This window comes from Schistocerca piceifrons, chromosome 5 (assembly GCF_021461385.2).
Source record: "Schistocerca piceifrons isolate TAMUIC-IGC-003096 chromosome 5, iqSchPice1.1, whole genome shotgun sequence".
In the NCBI taxonomy this organism is placed as follows: Eukaryota; Metazoa; Arthropoda; class Insecta; order Orthoptera; family Acrididae; genus Schistocerca; species Schistocerca piceifrons.
In genome coordinates, this window is record NC_060142.1 from 75,819,779 (window position 1) to 75,844,138 (window position 24,360).

Here is a 24,360-nt window from a genome sequence, read left to right on the forward strand (position 1 = left end):
CTGGTCACAAGCACAATATTTTGTGAACCCGTGGTAGCGATGCGTCTATAGATCGTTTCCTTCCAAGTATTCCACAACGTTAGAAAACAGAATATGTTCCAAAATACTACCACAAACCGACGCAAATGATATGGGTCTATAATTCGGCGCAGTACTCTTATTCTCTTCATTGTTTGTTGATTTCACCTGTCTTAACTTCCCGTTCTCTAGGTAAGAATCTTTCATCTAGCGACCGTATTTGTATGACTGCTAAGCTTTTTCAACACCTCACTCCGAGAGGAAACTAACTTATATGCAGTTTGGAACGGAAGACGTACCTTTACTAAGTCGCTAAAGTTGCTTTGCTACAACGAGGGTATCTACTTTCAAGCTATTCACGTCTGCAGCGGTTCTTGACTCGAATTCTGAAATATTTCCTTCATCTTATTTGGTAAAGTACACTCCTGGAAATTGAAATAAGAACACCGTGAATTCATTGTCCCAGGAAGGGGAAACTTTATTGACACATTCCTGGGGTCAGATACATCACATGATCACACTGACAGAACCACAGGCACATAGACACAGGCAACAGAGCATGCACAATGTCGGCACTAGTACAGTGTATATCCACCTTTCGCAGCAATGCAGGCTGCTATTCTCCCATGGAGACGATCGTAGAGATGCTGGATGTAGTCCTGTGGAACGGCTTGCCATGCCATTTCCACCTGGCGCCTCAGTTGGACCAGCGTTCGTGCTGGACGTGCAGACCGCGTGAGACGACGCTTCATCCAGTCCCAAACATGCTCAATGGGGGACAGATCCGGAGGTCTTGCTGGCCAGGGTAGTTGACTTACACCTTCTAGAGCACGTTGGGTGGCACGGGATACATGCGGACGTGCATTGTCCTGTTGGAACAGCAAGTTCCCTTGCCGGTCTAGGAATGGTAGAACGATGGGTTCGATGACGGTTTGGATGTACCGTGCACTATTCAGTGTCCCCTCGACGATCACCAGTGGTGTACGGCCAGTGTAGGAGATCGCTCCACACACCATGATGCCGGGTGTTGGCCCTGTGTGCCTCGGTCGTATGCAGTCCTGATTGTGGCGCTCACCTGCACGGCGCCAAACACGCATACGACCATCATTGGCACCAAGGCAGAAGCGACTCCCATCGCTGAAGACGACACGTCTCCATTCGTCCCTCCATTCACGCCTGTCGCGACACCACTGGAGGTGGGCTGCACGATGTTGGGGCGTGAGCGGAAGACGGCCTAACGGTGTGCGGGACCGTAGCCCAGCTTCATGGAGACGGTTGCGAATGGTCCTCGCCGATACCCCAGGAGCAACAGTGTCCCTAATTTGCTGGGAAGTGGCGGTGCGGTCCCCTACGGCACTGCGTAGGATCCTACGGTCTTGGCGTGCATCCGTGCGTCGCTGCGGTCCGATCCCAGGTCGACGGGCACGTGCACCTTCCGCCGACCACTGGCGACAACATCGATGTACTGTGGAGACCTCACGCCCCACGTGTTGAGCAATTCGGCGGTACGTCCACCCGGCCTCCCGCATGCCCACTATACGCCCTCGCTCAAAGTCCGTCAACTGCACATACGGTTCACGTCCACGCTGTCGCGGCATGCTACCAGTGTTAAAGACTGCGATGGAGCTCCGTATGCCACGGCAAACTGGCTGACACTGACGGCGGCGGTGCACAAATGCTGCGCAGCTAGCGCCATTCGACGGCCAACACCGCGGTTCCTGGTGTGTCCGCTGTGCCGTGCGTGTGATCATTGCTTGTACAGCCCTCTCGCAGTGTCCGGAGCAAGTATGGTGGGTCTGACACACCGGTGTCAATGTGTTCTTTTTTCCATTTCCAGGAGTGTAACTACTTCAGCTTGAATGCTTGCTATGAGCGCTTGGAACTCTAGTTCTCTCCCAACACAGTTACGACAATTACAACTATAATACCGATATTTCCTAAGTCTTCTATCATTCTGTGTTTGACGTGCTCCTTTTGATACTGTATTGCTGTTTGTATTTTCCTGAGACATTCTAACCAAAAATATTGATATCCTTGAGGTCCATGACGAAACTACTGCATGTGCTTTGCAAGATGCGTGAGACTGAACAATTCCAAAGAACTTCACTTTCACATGTGTATCATCGAATCACTAGTTTCATAGTTCATGGTTGCAAAATACTGACACAAATTGTGTACAGAAAAATGAAAAAACTGATAGAAGTTGACCTCAGGAAATATTGGCTTGGGTTAAAATGTGAGTCAACATTGTCCATACAAGTTATTTCAGGCGTTAGGTTGAAGAAAAGTAAATTTACGTTTACGACATTTTATAGACATACAGTACGCTTTTGACTCTGTTGGTTGGAATAACTTCTTTCGAATCCTGAATCTAGCAGGGATAAAACAAAGGGAGCGAAATGTTTTCTACATATTGTACAGAAATCAGACTGCAGTTATAAGTTTCGAAGGAAATGAAGGGAATGAAACAGTGTTGCAGCCTCTCCTTAATGTTATCCAGTCGGTAAATTGGACAAGCAATAAATGAACCTAAAAGAACTTTATAAACGGAATTAATGTTCAGTGGGAAGAAATAACAACTTTGAGGTTCGCCATTCTTCAAAGGATTTGGATGAGCATTTCTATGCAATCGATAGCGTCTTGAGAAAAAGATATAAGATGAACATCAACAAAAGAAAAACAAAGGTAACGGAATTTATTCGAATTAAATCCGTCGATGCTAATGGAATTACACTGAGGTAACAAAAGTCATGGGATATCTCCTAATATCGTGTCGAACCTCCTTTTACGCGGCGTAGTGAAGCAAGTCAGTGTGGCATGGACTCAAAAAAAAAAATGGTTCAAATGGCTCTGAGCACTATGGGACTTAACATCTGAGGTCATCAGTCCCCTAGAACTTAGAACTACTTAAACCTAACTAACCTAAGGACATCACACACATCCATGCCCGAGGCAGGATTCGAACCTGCGACCGTAGTGGTCGCTTGATTCCAGACTGTAGCGCGTAGAACCGCTCGGTCACCACGGCCGGCGCATGGATTCAAGTCGCTGGAAGTCCTTGCAGAAATATTGAACCATGCTGCATCTATAGCTGTCCATAATTGCGAAAGTGTTGCCGGACAGGATTATGTGCATCCACATCTACATCTTACTCCGCAAGCCACCTAATGGTGTGTGACGAAGGGTACTTTCGGAACCTCTATCTGATCCATCCAACCCTGTTCCACTAGCGAACAGTGCTCTGTATTGGGTCTAATTTCTCGAATTTTCTCCTCGTGGTCAGTACGAGAGATGTGTGTGGGGGAAAGTAATATGTTGTCCGACTCCTCCTGAAAAGTGCTGTCCCCTAATTTCAATGGTAAATCTCTCCGTGATGCACAACGCCAGTGGAGTTTGTTTAGTATCTCCGTACCGCTCTCTCGCCAGCTAAACGAAACGCGCCGCTCTTCGTTAGATCTTCTCTATCTCCTCTATCAGTCCTACCTAATAGGAATCCCAGATAGATCAACAATACTCAATAAACGGGCGAACAAGCGCCTTATAAGCCCTTCTTTCGTGGATAAGTTACACTTCCTTAAGATTCTTCTGATGAATCTGGTATCTGCTTTTCCCATTATCTGTTTTATGCGATTATTCCACTTAAGGTCGCTCTGGATAGTTGCGCCTAGATATTTTACGGCAGACGCCGTCTCTAGCTGTTTGTCATCAAGAGTGTAGCTGTACAGTAGTGGATTTCTTTTTCTATATATGCGCAACATGTTACATTTATTTACGTTCAGGGTCAACTGCCAGAGCCTGCACCATTCGTCAAGTCTCTGAAGATCGTTCTCCAAATTCTTACTATCTTCTGGCGTTGCTACTTTGGTGTAAACAACTGCGTCATCTGCGAATAGCCTTCAAGGGCATACGACGCTTTCTATTAGGTCATTTATATATATTGTAAACATCAACGGTCCTATCACACATCCCTATGGTACTCCAGATATTTACATCTGTCGATTTCTTTCCGTTAAGGGCATACGACGCTTTCTATTAGGTCATTTATATATATTGTAAACAGCAACGGTCCTATCACACATCCCTATGGTACTCCAGATAGTTACATCTGTCGATTTTGTTCCGTTAAGAGCGACGTGTTGAGTTCTATCTGCAAGGAAGTCTTGAATCCAATCGTAAGTCTGCTCCGATACTCTGTAAGCTCGTGTTTTTTTCATTAGACGTCAATGCAGGACAGTGTCAGATACCTTACTGAAATCAAGGAACGCGGCGTCAACTTGAGCGCCGTTGTACACTGCACTGCGGATCTCATGGAGGATCAGAGCGAGCTGAGTTTCGCAGGAACTGACCTCAGGATTATACCCCATAAATGTTTGATGGGAGCCGAGCGGTCTAAGGCGCTGCAGTCATGGACTGTGCGGCTGGTCCCGGCGGAGGTTCGAGTCCTCCCTCGGGCATGGGTGTATGTGTTTGTCCTTAGGATAATTTAGGTTAAGTAGAGTGTAAGCTTAGGGACTGATGACCTTAGCAGTTAAGTCCCATAAGATTTCACACACATTTGAATATTTTGTTCGATGGGATTCATGTCGGGCGATCTGAGTGCCAAAATCATTCACTCAAACTGACCAGATTGTTCTTCAAACCATTCGCGAACAATTGTGGTCTGATGACATGGCGCATTGTCATCCATAAAAGTCCCATCGTTATTTGGGAATATAAAATCCATGAATGGCTGCAAATACTCTCCAAGTAGCCGAATATAACCACTTACAGCCAATGATCGGTTCACTTGGACCAGAGGACTAAGTGCATTCCATGTAAACACAGCTCAGACTATTAAGGAGCCACCACCAGCTTGCACAGTGCCTTGTTCGCCACTTTGATCAATGGCTTCGTGGGATATGCGGCACACTCGAACCGTACCATCAGCTCTTGCCAACTGAAATCTGAACTCATAAGACGAGACCAAGGTTTTCAAGTCGCCTATGGTCCAACCGATAAGGCTACGAGTCCAGGAGAGGCGCTGCAGTCGATATCGTGATGTTAGTATAGCCACTCGCTTCTATCTTCTGCAGACATAACCACTGACGCCAAATTTCATTGTACTGTCCTGATAGATATACTCATCGTACATCCCACATTGATTTCTGCAGCTACTTCACGCAGTGTTGCTTGTCTGTTAGCACTGACAATCATGCTCAGACGTCATTGCTCTCGGTCGTTATGTTAGTGCCGTCGGCCACTTCGTCGTCTGTGGAGAGATAATGCTTGAAGTTTGGTATTCTCGGCTGACTCTTGACATTGTGAATCTCGCAATACTGAATTCTCTACCGATTTCCGAAATGTAATGGCCCATGCTTCTAGTTCCAACCACCAAACAGCGTTCAAAGACTGTTAGATCCCGTCGTGCGGCCATAATACGTCGAAAACCTATTCACATGAATCGCCTAAGTGCCAATGATAGCTCCGCCAACGCATTGCCCTTTTATACCTTGCGAACGCAAAACTACCGCCTTCTGTATACACTATGTGATGAAATGTATCCTGACACCCCAAAAAGCATATTAGGTGCATTGTGCTGTCACCTACTGCCAGATACTCCATATCAAGGACCTCAGTAGTCATTAGACATTGTGAGAGAGCAGAAGAGGGCGCTCCGCGGAACTCACAGGAATTCGAATGTGGTCAGGTGATTGGGTGTCACTAGTGTCACACGTCTGTACGAGAGATTTCCACACTCCTAAACATCCCTAGGTCATAGTGAAGTGGAAACATGAAGGGACACTTACAGCACAAAAGCGTACAGGTCGACCTCGTCTGTTGACTGACAGAGACCGCCGACAGTTGAAGAGGGTCGTAATGTGTAATAAGCACACATCTATCCAGACCATCACACAGGAATTCCAAACTGCATCGGAATCCACTGCAAGTACTATGACAGTTAAGCGGGAGGTGAGAAAACGGATTTCATGGTCGAGCGGCTGCTCATAAGCCACACGTCACGCCAGTAAATGCCAAACGACGCCTCGCTTGGTGTAAGGAGCGTAAACACTGCACGATTGAACAGTGGAAAAACGTAATGTGTAGTGACGAATCACGGTACACAATGTGGCGATCCGATGGCAGGGTGTCGGTATGTCGAATGCCCGGTGAACGTCATCTGCCAGCGTGTGTAGTGCCGACAGTAAAATTCGGAGGCGGTACTGTTATGGTTTGGTCGTGTTTTTCACGGAGGGGGCTATCACCCCTTGTTGTTTTGCGTAGCACTATCACAGCATAGGCCTGAATTGATGTTTTAAGTATCTTCTTGCTTCCCACTGTTGAAGAGCAATTCGGGTATGGCGATTGCATCTTTCAACACTGTCGAGCACCTGTTTATAATGCACGGCCTGTGGCGGAGTCGTTACACGACAATAACATACCTGTAATGGACTGGCCTGCACAGAGTCCTGACCTGAATCCTATAGAACACGTTTGGGATGTTTTAGAACGCCGACTTCGTGCCAGGCCTCACCGATCGACATCGATACCTCTCCTCAGTGCAGCACTCCGCGAAGAATGGGCCGCCATTCCCCAAGAAATCTTCCAACACCTGATTGAACGTATGCCTGCAAGAGTGGAAGCTGTAATCAGGCTAAGGATAGGCCAACACCATATTGAATTCCAGCGTTAGCGATGGAAGGCGCGACGAACCCGTAAGTCATTTTCAGCCAGGTGTCCGTATACTTTTGATCACATAGTGTATGTGCATTACACAGTCCCATGACCGCTCAGACAAAAAGAGAGGAAGCTTTTGAAATGTGTTGCTGCTAAAGAATTATTAAGAGAGAGATTTGAGTCGACTAACTAATGGTGAAGCCTGCATTTAACTGAGGAAATAGAAATTTATAGTACAGGGCGATTACAAATGACATATGGTCACGACACACTACAAATACGTAGTAAAACTCATAAAGTTTTGTTCGGCTGAAGCCGCACTTCAGGTTTCTGCCGCCAGAGTGCTCGAGAGCGCAGTGAGACAAAATGGTGACAGGAGCCGAGAAAGCGTATGTCGTGCTTGAAATGCACTCACATCAGTCAGTCATAACAGTGCAACGACACTTCAGGACGAAGTTCAACAAAGATCCACCAACTGCTAACTCCATTCGGCGATGGTATGCGCAGTTTAAAGCTTCTGGATGCCTCTGTAAGGGGAAATCAACGGGTCGGTCTGCATTGAGCGAAGAAGCGGTTGAACGCGTCCGGGCAAGTTTCACGCGCAGCCCACGGAAGTCGACGAATAAAGCAAGCAGGGAGCTAAACGTACCACAGCCGACGGTTTGGAAAATCTTACGGAAAAGGCTAAAGCAGAAGCCTTACCGTTTACAATTGCTACAAGCCCTGACACCCGATGACAAAGTCAAACGCTTCGAATTTTCGGCGCGGTTGCAGCAGCTCATGGAAGAGGATGCGTTCAGTGCGAAACTTGTTTTCAGTGATGAAGCAAAATTTTTTCTTAATGGTGAAGTGAACAGACACAATGTGCGAATCTGGGCGGTAGAGAATCCTCACGCATTCGTGCAGCAAATTCGCAATTCACCAAAAGTTAATGTGTTTTGTGCAACCTCACGGTTTAAAGTTTACGGCCCCTTTTTCTTCTGTGAAAAAAACGTTACAGGACACGTGTATCTGGACATGCTGGAAAATTGGCTCATGCCACAACTGGAGACCGACAGCGCCGACTTCATCTTTCAACAGGATGGTGCTCCACCGCACTTCCATCATGATGTTCAGCATTTATTAAACAGGAGATTGGAAAACCGATAGATCGGTCGTGATGGAGATCATGATCAGCAATTCATGTCATGGCCTCCACGCTCTCCTGACTTAACCCCATGCGATTTCTTTCTGTGGGGTTATGTGAAAGATTCAGTGTTTAAACCTCCTCTACCAAGAAACGTGCCAGAACTGCGAGCTCGCATCAACCATGCTTTCGAACTCGTTGATGGGGACATGCTGCGCCGAGTGTGGGAGGAACTTGATTATCGGCTTGATGTCTGCCGAATCACTAAAGGGGCACATATCGAACATTTGTGAATGCCTAAAAAAACTTTTTGAGTTTTTGTATGTATGTGCAAAGCATTGTGAAAATATCTCAAACAATAAAGTTATTGTAGAGCTGTGAAATCGCTTCAATCATTTGTAATAACCCTGTACAATATGAGATAGGATGATATTACATGTCCTCAGGACTCGAGGTATCGTCAGGTTTGCAATGGATGAAAGTATGGAGGGTAAAGCTACAGAGGTAGACGAGGGCTTGACTACACTAAATAGGTTCAAATGGATATCGGTTGGAGTAGTTAAGCAGAGAAGAAGAGGTCTGCACAGAATACATCTTCACGGAAAGCCGCATCAAACCAACAATAACAGTAAAAGCGATGAGCAGCTGGAAAACAGACCTCTTCAGATTACATTTAGTACAACTTGCAAAGACATCAATACACGGTCTAGTAACATGAATGTGTCCAATTCCTACACTCAACGTCAACGTGCAATAACAACTCAAGATCTGACGTCCAAAAGGGTACAATCATTGGCTTTTGGGACAAGCGAGGAAACATTTCCAAAACGGCTACGTTTCTAAACTGTTCGCGCGCCGCTGTGGTTAAAGTATACCGTGCATGGCAGCACAAGCATGCCTCTGTCCTTGGGGACCATGTCCGTCCCTACATGCACTTTATTTTTCCTGGACATGATGGCATCCGCCACAAGAGCAATGCACTGCATCATGCTCGCAGAGTACATGCGTGGTTCAAAGCCACCAAACTCCCCGGATTTAAACCCAATCAAGAATTTGTGACACCACCTCAATCGGGCTGTTCGCGTCATTGGTCTTCAATCTAGAAACGTAACGCAGCTGGCCGTGGCGCGGAGTCAGCATAGCTCGACATCCCTGTTCGATGTCTTCCAGCACCTCACTGACTGTATTCTTGCACGACTCACAGCGGTCCGCGCTGTAAAAAGTTGTTTTTCAGTTCTGTGACTCGCAGAGTTAGCAGGCTTGTGTGTCAATGTTATGATAGCTTCAAATGAAGGAAATCTCCAAACATTCTTAGAACTTACTGAGAAAGTACTAAGGGATGAGTACCAACTGGAAGTTAACTAAAAACAGACAGAACCAGAATGAGTAAACATTATTATTAGAGGAAACAAGATGAAGCAACCAAGCTCATGAAACACTTCGGAAGTTAGTCCTCTGAAGACGGATGAAGTAAAGAAGACGTGAAACAAAGAATTAGAGAAGCAAATAAAGTGTTTATACGTAAGACAATAATACTTTTCCTAACATCATAGATACTGAAATGAGAAAGAATGTGGGGAAGAGCTGCATTCGGTTCAAAGCACTTATGGCACTGAAACATGGACGACAGGAAAAACTTTAACGAAATCTCTTGAAGCATTTGAGACATAGTGCTGGAAACAATGTGAACAGGTGAAATCACCAACCACGAAGCCTTGCAAGGAACGGGTGAAATAAGGTCATTTAGGAGAGCAATTGACACATGAAAACACGAGGGGTTGGTCACACAATACGACACCACAATTTCCTTCTAGATGTTCTAGGAAGACTGCGACTGGTGTTTTTAAAAGAAGTTAAAAATAATGCAGGAGATATCTTCTAATAATTCAATATGGAGTGTTGCCAGCTGATCGAAAGATTAACGATTAAGGAGAAAACTTCGTCATAAGATACGTAAGAGATCAAACGGAAAACGAAAGTTAGGAGGGGAATGAGCAGCAGATAAACCTGTCGCAAACATAGGATATTTCATTTGCGTAAAGGTATGTGTACTGGAAAAGCGAATTATTTCGGTTACAAGAGCTGACATTTTACCTGTGTTCCGTTTCTCTTTCCGTGCAGCTAATATACTCGACACAGAAAACTCCGGTAAACTTTGATCTTATTTCTGAAACCTGTTGTATCGGTAGTGACGATTATTTTTCCGAAACATGTTGAAGAGATCAAGCACAATTTTTCCCGATGATTTTTAACGGATTTTCACGCTGTTTTTCTCTACAGAACACGAAGCAACACTACACATTTCCTCAGCGCATACGAGCGACAAGACCATACCACGACTGGCGAAACAGAGAACTGGACTGTTCAATGAGATCTGAAATCGCGATAAACTCGTGACAGTTGCAGCTATTAAGAATTGCCGTCCTTCACAGCTGTGAGGAAACAGCTCTAAAATAACTTCGCGACTCTCTCACCAAACTGCTCTAACTCTCGCAGTTAGCCGTAATTAGACGTAAATACCATATCAACACTGACGTTATTTGCGCATGCGATGTATGAAATCACAACTGCACTTGCATCTCCTTCAAATTTTCGATCACGAGCGTGCAGTGTTATCGGATTTTATTCACAGCCCACCTGTACTTCGTTAAGAAGATGTGTTTCATGCGATTGTTGTTAGACCATACTTAACGATTATTCATCGGACCCAAAGTGCGCCGGTATGAAAACTGTTTCAAAGTATCCAGAGGTAACGAAAAAATGTATAACAGTTGTTTACTTGATTCATTAATTACAAAATGGATCTGTATTAAGACAAGTATCATACTTATTAATTGCTGTTTATTACTAACTACAAATACAGCATTCTTAAAATTTTCACATGTCAGTAAACTTAAAATAAACTAAGATACAGTGTTCACGTTTTTCATCACATTATCAGTTATCCTTTGTTCCCCTATCACGTTTTCAGTCTTTTCTACTGTACAATTACACTTTCGTAAGTCCAGTGAAGGTCTAGAACCAGCCAACATTACTCCTTCACAAAACTTTCCGGAGTCCATCGTTGTTCGGTGTAAAATCCAAGCCGCGCGGGATTAGCCGAGAGATCTCGGGCGCAGCAGTCAAGGACTGTGCGGTTGGTCCCGGCGGAGATTCGAGTCCTCCCTCGGGCATGGGTGTGTGTGTGTTTGTCCTTAGGACATTTTGTAAAATCCAAAATTCCGCTTCCAAGATCAAGTTTTCGCCTTTTCTATTGCAGCTCTCTGCTGGCATTTATTCTCGCCAGCGCTGTTTGATCACATTATTTAGAGTGCGACTCCATCGTCTAATCAAAACATCTTGCGGCTACCCATGACCATGCAGTTATATATCAAACAAAATTATGTATTTTTGTTTTCCATAATTTTTGAATATTCATTCGTAAATCAGTCCCATTACATTTCAAAATACGTTGTACGATTGACAAAAGAAAGAAAGAAAAAAAATTACGTTGGGTCTAGTTACATCTGAACAGTGTATGCCCTGACAAGAACTACGCGATTTAAACATTGAACTCCGTGATTGGTAAAAACAGTGGAGACTTTCGATATCTTAGCGTACCTCATTATGTCATTCACGCAAGAATAACGATGAAATAACTGATACGTAAGTAGGCCCTATGTCCAGAGGCGTCACAAAGTCCGACAGTTGCACTGCACGCGACAACTAATCGCTGAGCGGGATTTTGTTTACGTGAACGAGATACAGTCAGCAAGCGACATCGTTGGGATCCGACAGAGATTCGCCACTCGCCACTAGCAAAACGTTGGCCGAAGTAGAGGCAACAGAATGGCCAGCCACCACGACAGACTAATTTGGATGCTCATCACTGCTAACTATTGTATTTGCAATAAAATGTGAAAAATGGCTCTTACTAGCGATTGGTTACAGTAAGTGCTGCCAAATCAGCTTTTTAGAGCTAACTCTGTTTTCTTTAATACCATTTAGCTGGCAAATGAGTGAGTTAATTGGGGTCATATGGCGTTTTCTCTAGTTTTCTTTTTCTTGACAGTAGGAAAGCACTAAAATCCATTAGATGAAAAGTATTTGCCTCGACCTAAGATTTCAAAACATGCATTAATATCTCATGAAAATTTAGTATTAGATGGAATTAAAAAGAGCAACAAATCAAACTATAGCTGTGTTGGTGTGCGTTTCCGGCCGTCTGAATACACATACACAAGAAGAAAAACGTAACTACCTAATATAAAATGTTAAGAGCGTTATTGGAATTCAAAGCATCGCAACTTCGCAATAATGAAGGACGCTGTTGTAAGCAAAGCAGACTGATGCAAGATGAATCATAAGTCGACCATTTCACAGATGTAATAAACAATGGGCCAGCGACTGCACTGCGGAGAGGAGCAGCGAACTTCTATTCAGTGCACTAGTTTGCTAAAGATATCAACCTCACTACAATGGACATATGATTTGGATGGAGCAATATTAAATATGGCGATCACGGACACAAATTACAACTACACATATAGTGTTGCATATCATCTGTTTTGAACTTCTAAAAATGCAGTCTGTTGTTTCCGTATTATCAAGGATATCTAATTCAAATTGTGTTATACTTTCACAGTGAATTGTTTGTATTACTGCAGTTCCAGCAGATACCAAACTAAAATAAATATAAATTAATTCTTGTTTCTATCTATTCCTGAGAGGAGTCGCGGCCAGATGGGATGCGGAATTATATTGTTTTCATTCTACATTTGAGCACAGCCTCTCTCTGACTTCATTATTTTGTAACTACTACACAGAATAATGATTGCAAACTGCACCATAATATATCTTATATTTCAGCTTTTTCCAGGCTCCTTTTTGTAGACACATTTAGTTTATTTCGTTTTGAAGAGCTGGCAACACTGGTTACAGTTCTACAAGTTTTTATTGCATATTAACATTTGTTAGCACTATTGTCGAAAGTTAAGATTAAAAACTACGAAAAACTGTTGATCTGTATCATGAAGCGACCCACCCGAGAGTCGTGAGGCCCAGTTTGAAAACCCTGATATAGATTTCTAGTGTCTGTAAGTATGCTACAGTTATGTCCGAAACAGATTAAAATTTTGCGTCCGTTATTCCTATTTGACAAGTGGCAGGCGCAGGACTTGCACTGTGGTAGCGGCAGCGCAATGGAAACGGGCAGTGCGAGTCTCCTACTCTTGTATGCCCTTTTACACTAGCAACTTTGTTGTCTCAGTCGACTACTCCTGGCAAGTAGTCTACTGCAGCGGCCCTGCCTTTTTATTCCTCCTGTAGTTTTGCCCGTCACGAGTGGCCTTTTCTGTTTACGTGTCAGTTTCAAAATTGCAAGCGTAGTGAGAGTTCTCTGTATGCACTTTGACACTCTACAGGTGAACGTGAGGTTGTGAGGAACCATCCATCTTACAGAAGCCAAAATATATCAACAGAATTAACGAACAAGCAATGACAACACATTTTATTAGTGACTAAGCAAAATTCATGTTCTTGGCTGAAGTCGTACGGTAAATTCTCTACTCTGCTGAGAATGGAAAGAAGAGGAAACGTGTCGTCCAAACATTTCAGAACATCAAGTATCGTTTGCTTAGGAAAATATATACATAGAAACTCTCAGCCTCCATTGCGGTAATGAAACTAACCTTTACGTAGGTTCCAGCCCAAATAATTGAGCCATCTTCATAAGATATACCCGAATCTATAATTTGGCTGGCAATAAAACTAAAACAGCCTGAATAGGCGTAGTCACATTTTAAAAATGCGGTACGTAAGTACTAAGTCAACACCAAGACTTACTGCAAATCAACATTTGACGTTACGTCAACCCGAGTAGCTGGCATTGTCAGAGGTTCACCCTCCGTTGTTGCCTTTGACGATGCCAGCCACTCGTACTGGCGAAACGTCGGAAAAATTACTAAACAAACGTCGACCGAAGATCCCAAGACGAAAGCCAACAGCCAAATCAACAAGTGGGCTGTAAAGGGTCAACAGTTTTGCACACCAAACAATATTCATAAGACAGTAGCTAGCGCATTTTTACTTTATCCTTTGTACCTTTCAAACTGTCAGTTAACACACAAAATTATATTTCTCGTTCAATAGACCTGGCATTTTTAGCTGCTGGAACAATTACACTTATGGATAATGTAGGCTTTTTCTTTGTCCAAGAACGACTACTGTAAAACCAAAATACCTTTTTTTCGATTTTTGGCCTCTCTCGTGGAAGAACACTAGTACGAAAGGTATTAGGATCGCATGCAACCTTTGGAATGTGCCATTAAAACAAAGCACAGAATAAAATAAAGATTAAGAAGAAACAAAAGCACAAAATCCATTACTATAACACGAATGGGAGCGGCGAGAATTGGTTAACTTCCGGTGTTAGCTGACGACGCCACAGTCCGTTGTTTCTGCGATACTCGGGATTTCAGAACTCTACACTTGTCACAATCAGTAGATCACTGACGGCACTGCGCCAAACGAGACGTGATTGGCGGCTGATTTACTAGCAGGTACGTGACGCGCACCCACCAGAAGTAGTCGATTTTGACCAAATTGTCGCTCGTCTAAAACGGGCTATGTTGCTGGCGGGAGCAGGCCGGTCTGCTGGCAGTCAAATGTCACTGGTTTAAAATAAGACAGCAGCAGTAGTACGCGTAGTACTCACCGCGCCCACCAGCAGCGCGCCGGTGCTGCCCCTCGCGGCCATCTCGTTCAGCCTGCAGATGGCGGGCGACTGGTCGCGAATCCACGGACGCCGTCTGTCCGCGGGCAGCCGTGCGGAGCGTCCGCGCCTCCCACCAGCAACCGCTGATTCACGCGCTCGCTCCGAGACACGCCGCCGCTGTTGCGTACATCGTGAGCAGGAGTCAAGGCCGACGGCCGGGCCACGCGCCTTGGGCGCTACTCAGGCAAGCCGACTCGCTGTCGGGCGGCCAGCCAGGTGCCGCAGTCGTCTTCCTTCTGTCAGCACGCTGACTGTCCTTGTCGATTTGCTTTAGTTGTGGCCATCAGTCCGGGGACCGGTTTGATGCAGCTCTTCACCCAAGTACATCCTGTGCAGTCGTCTTCATGTCTGCATAACTACGGCAAACTACGTCCATATGAACATGCCTACTGCATTCATCCACTGGTCTTTCTCTGCAATTTTTGCTTCCCACGTGTTATTTGCTTTCTTGGCCAGGAGATGTTGAACACTGTCTGATTACCAGTTATGCTAGTTCATTCAGGGTCATTGCTAGGTGTTTTGCCACTCTAGATGAGAATTAAAAAATGACGCCCCCCTTTTTTACTACCATTGGTCTCCTCTATCTCTTCTGCCCCCTCCCATCACCACCAACAGCCTCAATGGAGAGAAGTCTTCCGAAGTAAGAGTGATTTCAGGTGTGCCGCAGGGGACTGTCGTAGGACCGTGCTATTCACAATATACATAAATGACCTTGTGGATGACATCGGAAGTTCACTGCGGCTTTTTGCAGATGATGCTGTGGTATATCGAGAGGTTGTAACAATGGAAAATTGTACTGAAATGCAGGAGGATCTGCAGCGAATTGACGCATGGTGCAGGGAATGGCAATTGAATCTCAATGTAGACAAGTGTAACGTGCTGCGAATACATAGAAAGATAGATCCCTTATCATTTAACTACAATATAGCAGGTCAGCAACTGGAAGCAGGTAATTCCATAAATTATCTGGGAGTACGCATTAGGAGTGATTTAAAATGGAATGATCATATAAAGTTGATCGTCGGTAAAGCAGATGCCAGACTGAGATTCATTGGAAGAATCCTAAGGAAATGCAATCCGAAAACAAAGGAAGTAGGTTACAGTACGCTTCTTCGCCCACTGTTTGAATACTGCTCAGCAGTGTGGGATCCGTACCAGATAGGGTTGATAGAAGAGAGAGAGAAGATCCAACGGAGAGCAGCGCGCTTCGTTGCAGGACCATTTAGTAATCGCGAAAACGTTACGGAGATGATAGATAAACTGCAGTGGAAGACTCTGCAGGAGAGACGCTCAGTAGCTCGGTACGGGCTTTTGTTGAAGTTTCGAGGACATACCTTCACCGAAGAGTCAAGCAGTACATTTCTCGCTCCTATGTATATCTCGCGAAGAGACCATGAGGATAAAATCAGAGAGATTAGAGCCCACACAGAGGCATACCGACAATCCTTCTTTCCACGAACAATACGAGACTGGAAAAGAAGGGAGAACCGATAGAGGTACTCAAGGTACCCTCCGCCACACACCGTCAGGTGGCTTGCGGAGTATGGATGTAGATGTAGATGAATGAAAATCTCCTATTATACTTTTAATTATTAAACTAGGGTGACCAGACGTGCTCATTTTCTGGGGACGCTCCTCAGTTTTCATGCTTTGTTCTCAATTCCTTTATAGCAATTTCGTCCCGTCGATAGACAGCACGCTGACTGTCGTTGTTGATTTGCTTTAGTTGTGGCCATCAGTCCGGGAAGAGCGCTTTGATGCAGCTCTTCATCCAAACACATCCTGTGCAGTCGTCTTCATCTCTGCATAACTACGGCAAACTGCATCCATACGAAAATGTCCGCTATATTCATCCATTGGTCTTTCTCTACAATTTTTGCTCGCCACATGTGATTTGCTTTCTTGGCCAGGAGATCTTGAACACTGTCCGACTACCAGTTATTCTAGTTCATTCAGGGCCATTGCTAGGTGTTTTGCCACTCTAGATGAGAATTAAAAAATGACGCCCCACTTTTTTACTACCATTGATCTCCTCGATATCTTCTGCCCCTCCATCGCTACCAACAGCCAACGTCATAACAATGCAAATCTCCTATTATACTTTTAATTATTAAACTAAGGAGACCAGACGTGCTCACTTTCTGGGGGACACTCCTCAGTTTTCATGCTTTGTTCTCAATTCCTTTAAACCAATTACGTCCCATGTCATTATCTTCCTAGTTATTAGTTACGTGTAAGTCAAATTTGAAGAAAACGACAGCTAATTTGAGGGAAGACAATGTAGTTCTTTTCTCGTGATGCGAATCTGACAGACACACACTTACACAGACACCAACTCATTTTTGTGTATGGGTACGATGAAATGCACTTATCCTTTAGATGAGTACAAACCTACCTTGTGAATACATGATCGGCTACCCAGAGGAAATAACAGTAGAACAAAAAAACATCAACAGAACCATTCAATACAATTGACGCTTGACAAATGAGCTGTAGAGACAAAAACAAGAAGCGAGGGGAGGGGAGGGGGGGTATGCTATAAAATCCAAGCCAGTGCACTACCCAACTCCAGTGCTTGACAGAGATCAATCAAGGTTATGTTTGTCTCCGTTTCGTACTCAGTAGCGGGTCCTTTTTTAAGGTGGGCAGAGGCACTGTGTTTACTTTCGTCGAACTAACTAAAGACTATTTAAGTAACTCTTCAGTGTACTTTTGAAAACAATTCGGTGTTTTAATATTTCATCTGTTACATTTTTCTCCTCATTTGCTCATTATTATTTGTTCGCTGTTTGATTTGAAATTAACTTTTTCCGCTCTTTGCCGCCCCTAAATTTCTGTCGCCCTAGACGGCCGCCTAGGCCCTCAATTCATTTAGTGTTACCCAGGGTGCACCACGGGGAGGCGAATTAGCTTTTAGAACAGTGGTTTTACAATCTTTCTTAGACCATTACCCCTGAGTGTAATTAGACAGTAGCTAGTATCCCCGCCCTCAACCCCCCCCCCTCTCCGCCCCCCCTGCCGTCTATTGCGTCCCCCTCCTCCACATTATCACCAACTTTAGCACCATATAAACTGTAGAATGAAAGACTTTTCTTTGAACACTTTTATTCTTTAAATGATGAAAGACGAGTGATATTTCGTTTGTGTGTGTGTTAGAATTGAATGACGAAGGAATTCGTGGGGCATCGCAAGTGCTAACCACAATTCCTTCAAAACAGAAAATAAAGCTAAGTATCAGCAAACTTCCCCCTCGTCTCTACAGTGGCATTTGCTTGACCTGCACACTGCAACCTCATTTAAAATCAACCAAGTTAAAATGTGTGCATTATACGTATTGTTTGTAAATCGTTTGATTGTTGCACTCCTTACTTCCGAACTGGCAGAAATTGAAAGACTTCAGGCTGTTAATGACCACAGCCACTAATAGTAATAGTAATAATAATAACAGCTCTATAATAGACCTTGTGTAGTTACTGCTGTGTCGTGCTGTCAATTGATTCATGTGTCTGTTTCGAAGCGATTAATGAAGCAATTTCTGGACTACTGAGGGTACCATCTACAGTTCGGAGGAGAAATTTTCTTGAGATCTTTAGCGTTTCTTACGTGTATGTCTCACTCTTATCATGACCGATGTACAGGACAAAGTACAGCATTGTGTGTAGTGGGTGGACTGTGTGAGGAGCCTGTAACCTCCAACGCAGTAATAACTGAGAGAAAGTAATTATTGATACTTCCTGGCAGATTAAAACTGTGTGCCGGACCGAGACTCGAACTCGGGACCTCACAGACGCTCTTCTGCGAAGTTTGGAAGGTAAGGGACGAGGTACTGGCAGAATTGAAGCTGTGAGGACACCGTCGCGAGTCGTGCTTGTGTAGCTCAGTCGTTGCCGGCACGGTAGCTCAGCGTGTTCGGTCAGAGAGCTGGCTGGCCTCTGTAATAAAGAAACTGAGTGAAAGGATCAACAACGAACTTCAACGGATGTCATGTGACGACCATTATGACCAAATGCAAAAAAGAAAGTCGGTAGAGCACTTGCCCGCGAAAGGCAAAGGTCCCGAGTTCGAGTATCGGTGCGGCACACAGTTTTAATCTGCCAGAAAGTTTCATATAAGCGTACACTCCGCTGCAGAGCAAAAATTTCATTCTGGAAAGTAATTATTGACAACTTATATAATCAAAATCAGAATGTTGTAAAATTGTGATAATATTAATGATCTTTCAAAAATAATTTAGTTTCGTGACTGAAACAGAATCCAATTGTATAGTGACGATTGGGCTCTGGCCACACAGCATAAAGACATGGAGGAAACTGAATGCACACTGACATGCCCTCTTACCATCACGAGTAACTACTTCCGGGATTGGAGGCTATTGCCAAGCCCAACAAAGACAGTATTTACGTGCTTTCATTTGAATAATAAGACTACAATAAAGAGCCAGCGATTTAAGATAACAACCATTTACTCTCCCACAATACGACATCGAAGTATCTGGGGACTTACCTTGGATAGGACCCTCAGTTACAAACAGCAGCTGACAAAAACAGCAGCTAAACTCCGAACCGGAAACAATTCACGGCGAACCATCTAAAACTTGTCCTGCAAATATTGCGGAAAAGGAAAGTGCTATTGATGTGCAATTTTCAGAGAATTGACAGGTACTCTGGGGTTCGTTTATTACCCAACCAACAGATTGTAATAATACTTAGAAAGTATGTTTTTGTGCAGCCATACACTTTTTTAAATGGAACAATTCCTACTGACGTTAAGAAACTAAAAGAAGGGTAAAGTAGAACGAGAGTGATGTTTGTTGCAGGAGTCTAGTGTGAGCTGTTTACGAGGTATCGTATTTTGAAAAGTTTCAACACCGACACTTCTACAATACCTGTGGTAGCACACACTAAAGAACAAGTGCATACACTAATTATGTGGATTCTGACCAGTAACGAGACGACTGAACATCACAAGTTGTGTTCAAAATGACCACCGGCAGCGGCAATACACACTTACTGTCTGGCACGGAACGAGCACAGCATACGCGGAGATGTGCGAGCAAGCTGCAGTGATACGTCGTTGCATATCGTCCGGTGCAGTTGTTGCACTATGTGATCAAAAGTATCCGGACATCCGCAAAAACATACGTTATTCATATTAAGTGGATTGTGCTGTCACCTACTGCTAGGTACTCCACATAAGGGACCTCAGTAGTCATTAGACATCGTCAGAGAGCGGAAGACGGCGCTCCGCGGAACTCACAGATTTCGAACGTGATCAGGTGAATGGGTGTCACTTTTGTCATACGTCTGTACGGGAGATTTCCACACTCCTAAACTTACCTATGTCCACTATTTCCTATGTGATAGTGAAGTGCAAACGTGAAGCGACACGTACAGCACAAAAGCGTACAGGTCACCTCGTCTGTTGACTGACAGAGACCGCCGACAGTTGAAGAGGGTCGTAATGTGTAATAGGCAGACATCTATCCAGACCATCCACACATGAATTCCAAACTGCATCGGGATCCACAGCAAGTACGATGACAGTTAGGCGGGAGGTGACAAAACTTGGATTTCATGGTCGAGAGGCTGCTCATAAGCCACACGTCACGCCAGTAAATGCCAAACGACGCCTCTCTTCGTGTAAGGAGCGTAAACATTGGGCAACTGAACAGTGGAGAAACGTTGTGTGGTGTGACGAATCACGGTACACAATGTGACGATCCGATCGCAGCGTGAGGGTATGGCGAATTCCCGTTGAACGTCATCCGCCAGCGTGTGTACTGCCGACACTAAAATTCGGAGGTGGTGCTGTTATGGTGTGGTAGTGTTTTTCATGGAGGGGGCTTGCACCGCTTGTTTTTTTGCATAGCACTATCGCGTCATAGGCTTACATTGATGTTTTAAGCACCTTCTTGCTTCCCACTGTTGAAGAGCACTTTGGGGACGGCGACTGCACCTTTCAACATGATCGAGCACCTCTTCATAATGCACGGCCTGTGGCGGAGTGGTTAACAACAATAACATTACTGTAATGGACTGACCTGCACAGAGTCCTGACCTGAAACCTGTAGCACATCTTTGGGATGTTTTGGAACGCCCACTTCGTGCCAGGCTCACCGACCAATATCGATACCTCTACTCAGTGCAGCACTCCGTCAAGAATGGGCTGCCATTCCCCAAAAACCTTCCAGCACCTAACTGAACGTATGCCTGCGAGAATGGAAGGTGTCGTCAAGGCTAAGAGTGGGCCAACACCACACTGAATTCCATCATTACCGATGAAGGGCGCCACGAATTTGAAAGTCATTTTCAGCCAGGTGTCCGGATACTTTTGATCACATAGTGTATGTCCGTGTAGACAGCTTCTTTCAGCTTTCCCCACACAAAAAAGTCTAAAGGCGTCAAATCCGGGGAACGGGACGGCCAAGGTCAGGTCCTCTGCGTCTAATCCAACGATTTGGAAACAATTTCTGAAGACATGCTGTAATACTTCGTGCGCTATGGGCTGGACAGCCATCAAGTTGGTACTACAGGTTCCTCCTAGTCCACAGAGGAGCGTCTTCTAGCATTATGGAAAGTTGTCTGTTAGGAGGCTGCGATACCTCGGGTCCCAGTTCCGCACAAATTTTCATTGTCGTCATTCCATTACACACATGATGGTTCTCCATATTCGCAACTGCGAATACATTTCATGCAGAAACAATACAGTTCAAAAGCTATGTAGCACAACCTTGGGCTCTACGTCATCCATTCTACGTGCATCTGCACTGGGACTCGTAAAATCGACATGGAATTGAATGGAACCATGAGAATGATATCTGGGACAACGAAAACTGGACCTGTCCATTGGCTACCTGTACTTACAAGCAGAGGCGGCGACGTTGAGATCACGGATTTATTACAAACTTCGTTCACCTTTAGTAGGGCATTAAAACACCATAATGTGCAAGCAGTAATGTGCACCACTCTGGCAATTCTGAGAAAATCTCTAGATAAGTTTTACCCGCCTATCATGTAAGTGATGTATCTGTGCATAGGTGTCGGACGTTAGAGTTCATGGTGGTCAAGTGGAAGCCGACGCGGTAGCTGAGCGTGTTCGGGCAGAGGGCTATTTGCTTTCTGTAATAAAAACACTGAGTGACTGGATCAACGATGAAGCCGAAGAAATACAATGAATTACAAAAAAAAAAAAAAAAAAAAAAAATGGTTAGCGTTCGAGCTTCGTAAGACGAACGTGTATGAGGCGGCTTTCGCTCAAATTTCCATTTTTGCAGTACAAGTGTAAATTATGTGATATTAAAAAAATTGCACCTACACTATTCGTTCTTGCTACGTTAGCAATGCTCACCGCTACGTATGTTAACTGCCAAATGGGGCCTGCCTGTGTGTCTGCTGCTCGAAGCGTTGAGGGACAAGGTAATTCCGGGTACCTCACCAGATTGCATTGAAACATCCCCTTAGAAAAATTATTGAATTACTGTGCTGATAAACCTCTTACGTTATTTAATTTTCAAACAGCTGAGCAGAACTGAACGTAATCAGGCATTTCTCTCTTTACTTATCCTGATCAACACTAAACTGACACACAATATTTTTAGCGCAACGCAATCTGACTTTCAATAATCCCTACAAAAGAATGGCCCTGACTAACAATAACCTATACCTTTCATGAATCACTTACCTCACAAAAATCTTCGTTACTCGAACTACTGCAACACAGCGAGCGCCAATACTGCCAGCTAAATAAAAGATTCTAACTACTGAAGGCACTAACTACTGATAGGCATAGTTAGCAAATGAAAGATTTTTATAGAGAACAAACAATGTATTTAACTTAATAATATTCAAAAGTCAGTTCATGATATCCAGTATTACAAATTTACTCTTTCTGATGGACACACGTCCAGATTGTCCGCTCTCAAAATTCTGCCATCTCTCTCCCCACATCCACCACTGCTGGCGGCTCACCTCCAACTGCGCAACGCTACGTGCTGTTCACATCCAACCACAGAACACCAATATGAAGTGCAAAGACCACGTTATTATACGGAAACACAGAACGACACCAGCGCTACTTGTGGCCTGGCTGTGAACTTCAATACGAAAAAATACGGCGCGAAAATCTCTTATGTTTATTTCTAAATACGCGAATTAGATGACAATATTTTTCATTTAATCTTTGAATGTGGGCCGCATAGTGCAGTAATAAAGGTTTTTGAGATCTAGCAAAGTAATATATAAAAGAAATCTCAATCAAAAACAAACATTAACTACTCGTAGCTGCAGTTTACATTGTGATAATTTTCGTAAATTACGACGTCACCTTTTGACTATGAATTTTTATTGTAAAACTCAATATTGCGATTTTGGCCGTGTGGCCATTATCAAGTGGAAATAAACGAGCTTTAGCACATGTCGGACTAAAAAATCATCTGACATTGTATGCATATATAAATGATTTTTACGTTTCCACATATCCTAAAGCACATTATGCCCGCTCGCATGATCGAAAGTGGAATAGTAGGTTACACAAATAAATAACTACACAGCTAATGGATAACCAAGAGGTCATTTACAAAAAAATCTGTGCTACAAACCAAGGATGTACTGTAAAGTCTACAAAATCCGATTTATTATTTTTTTCTGTTGATTGTTATTTACGGATATTCAGTCATCTGAAGCTGAACTTCTGCACAGTTCAAATAAATTTATGAAACACACAAAATACTACTTTACATCAACTGAAAAACAAATTGGGAGCAGAGCAGGTAGACACTCCATGAATGTAGCCAAAATGTTTTTGCCAATGAGACATACAAAGAAAATGAACTGCAACACATAACTTTTGTTTTTCTTTTTTCCCCAACTTGGCTGTTATTTTGGCAACACCCATCATGTTTAAATAATGAAAGAAGACGCTGGTACAACATTTATTTTTTACATTTTTATTTATTTACTTCCTCTTTGAAAACTTTGTTTGGTACACTACTGAAAATTAACACAAATTCCCCTTGACAGCACTTTATTCATTATTCTTTTAGAATCCAATCATCACATCTAGAAAGTGTTAAGTTATGTTCCTGCTGAATTACCAGATTTTGTCATAACAAATCAAAGGCATGATTTTGATACAAGAACATGTAATTCTCTGCTTTTAACACAACATTTGTATATGTATAGGTAGCTTACTCTCATTGTACACATAATAAACAAAATATGAAGTCTTTTAACATGATTTGAACTTCTTTTTAAGTTGTTGCATACACAATTTCCTCTTGTTTGTAAATTTCTTTTCTTTCACATACTTGTATATTATAAATGGAATAATTGTCTTCAGAAGTCTCTCTTCAATGTCATGTTTATTACAAATTGTTGTATGAGGCAGAACAAATGTTATTTTTTTTTAATTATCATGTAGTCTTGTTGTGTGACCATTACTATTTAGATACTCATACCGCTGAGCATGGAGTGCCCTTAGGAAAATCGTGACTCTTTCACTTGCATATTTCAAATGAGAATGCTCCTCACTATTCTCTTTAAATGAGGTAAACAAATGATTTTCAGTTACAACAGAGGAGTAGAGACTGGTATTACATGTTTCACAATCATCTGGTACATCTATGGCTTTTAGTACATAGCCTGCTACATAGGCTAAGGATTGTTGATCTTCTACAGACTCGATGATACCATCTGAGTAAGAATAAATTTGCTCAGGTGTATCAGTGTCATTCATCTCACATTCACTTAAATGTTCACTCCTACCACTAGCTGCCAAAAAGTGACACAAACTGCTCAAGGGAGTGTAATCA

At 43.6% G+C, this 24,360-nt stretch overlaps 1 protein-coding gene across 1 annotated transcript in view; it reads right to left on the reverse strand.

Moving 5' to 3' along the window:
- Positions 1-14,589, reverse strand: part of LOC124797921 (venom dipeptidyl peptidase 4-like) — a 425,918-nt gene extending 411,329 nt beyond the window's left edge. The window contains exon 1 of the mRNA XM_047261054.1: positions 14,493-14,589. Within this exon, the coding sequence (XP_047117010.1) occupies positions 14,493-14,534 (42 nt within the window). The 5' untranslated portion in view covers positions 14,535-14,589. The remainder of the gene's footprint in view (positions 1-14,492) is intronic.
- Between the last annotated feature and the right edge of the window lie 9,771 nt (positions 14,590-24,360).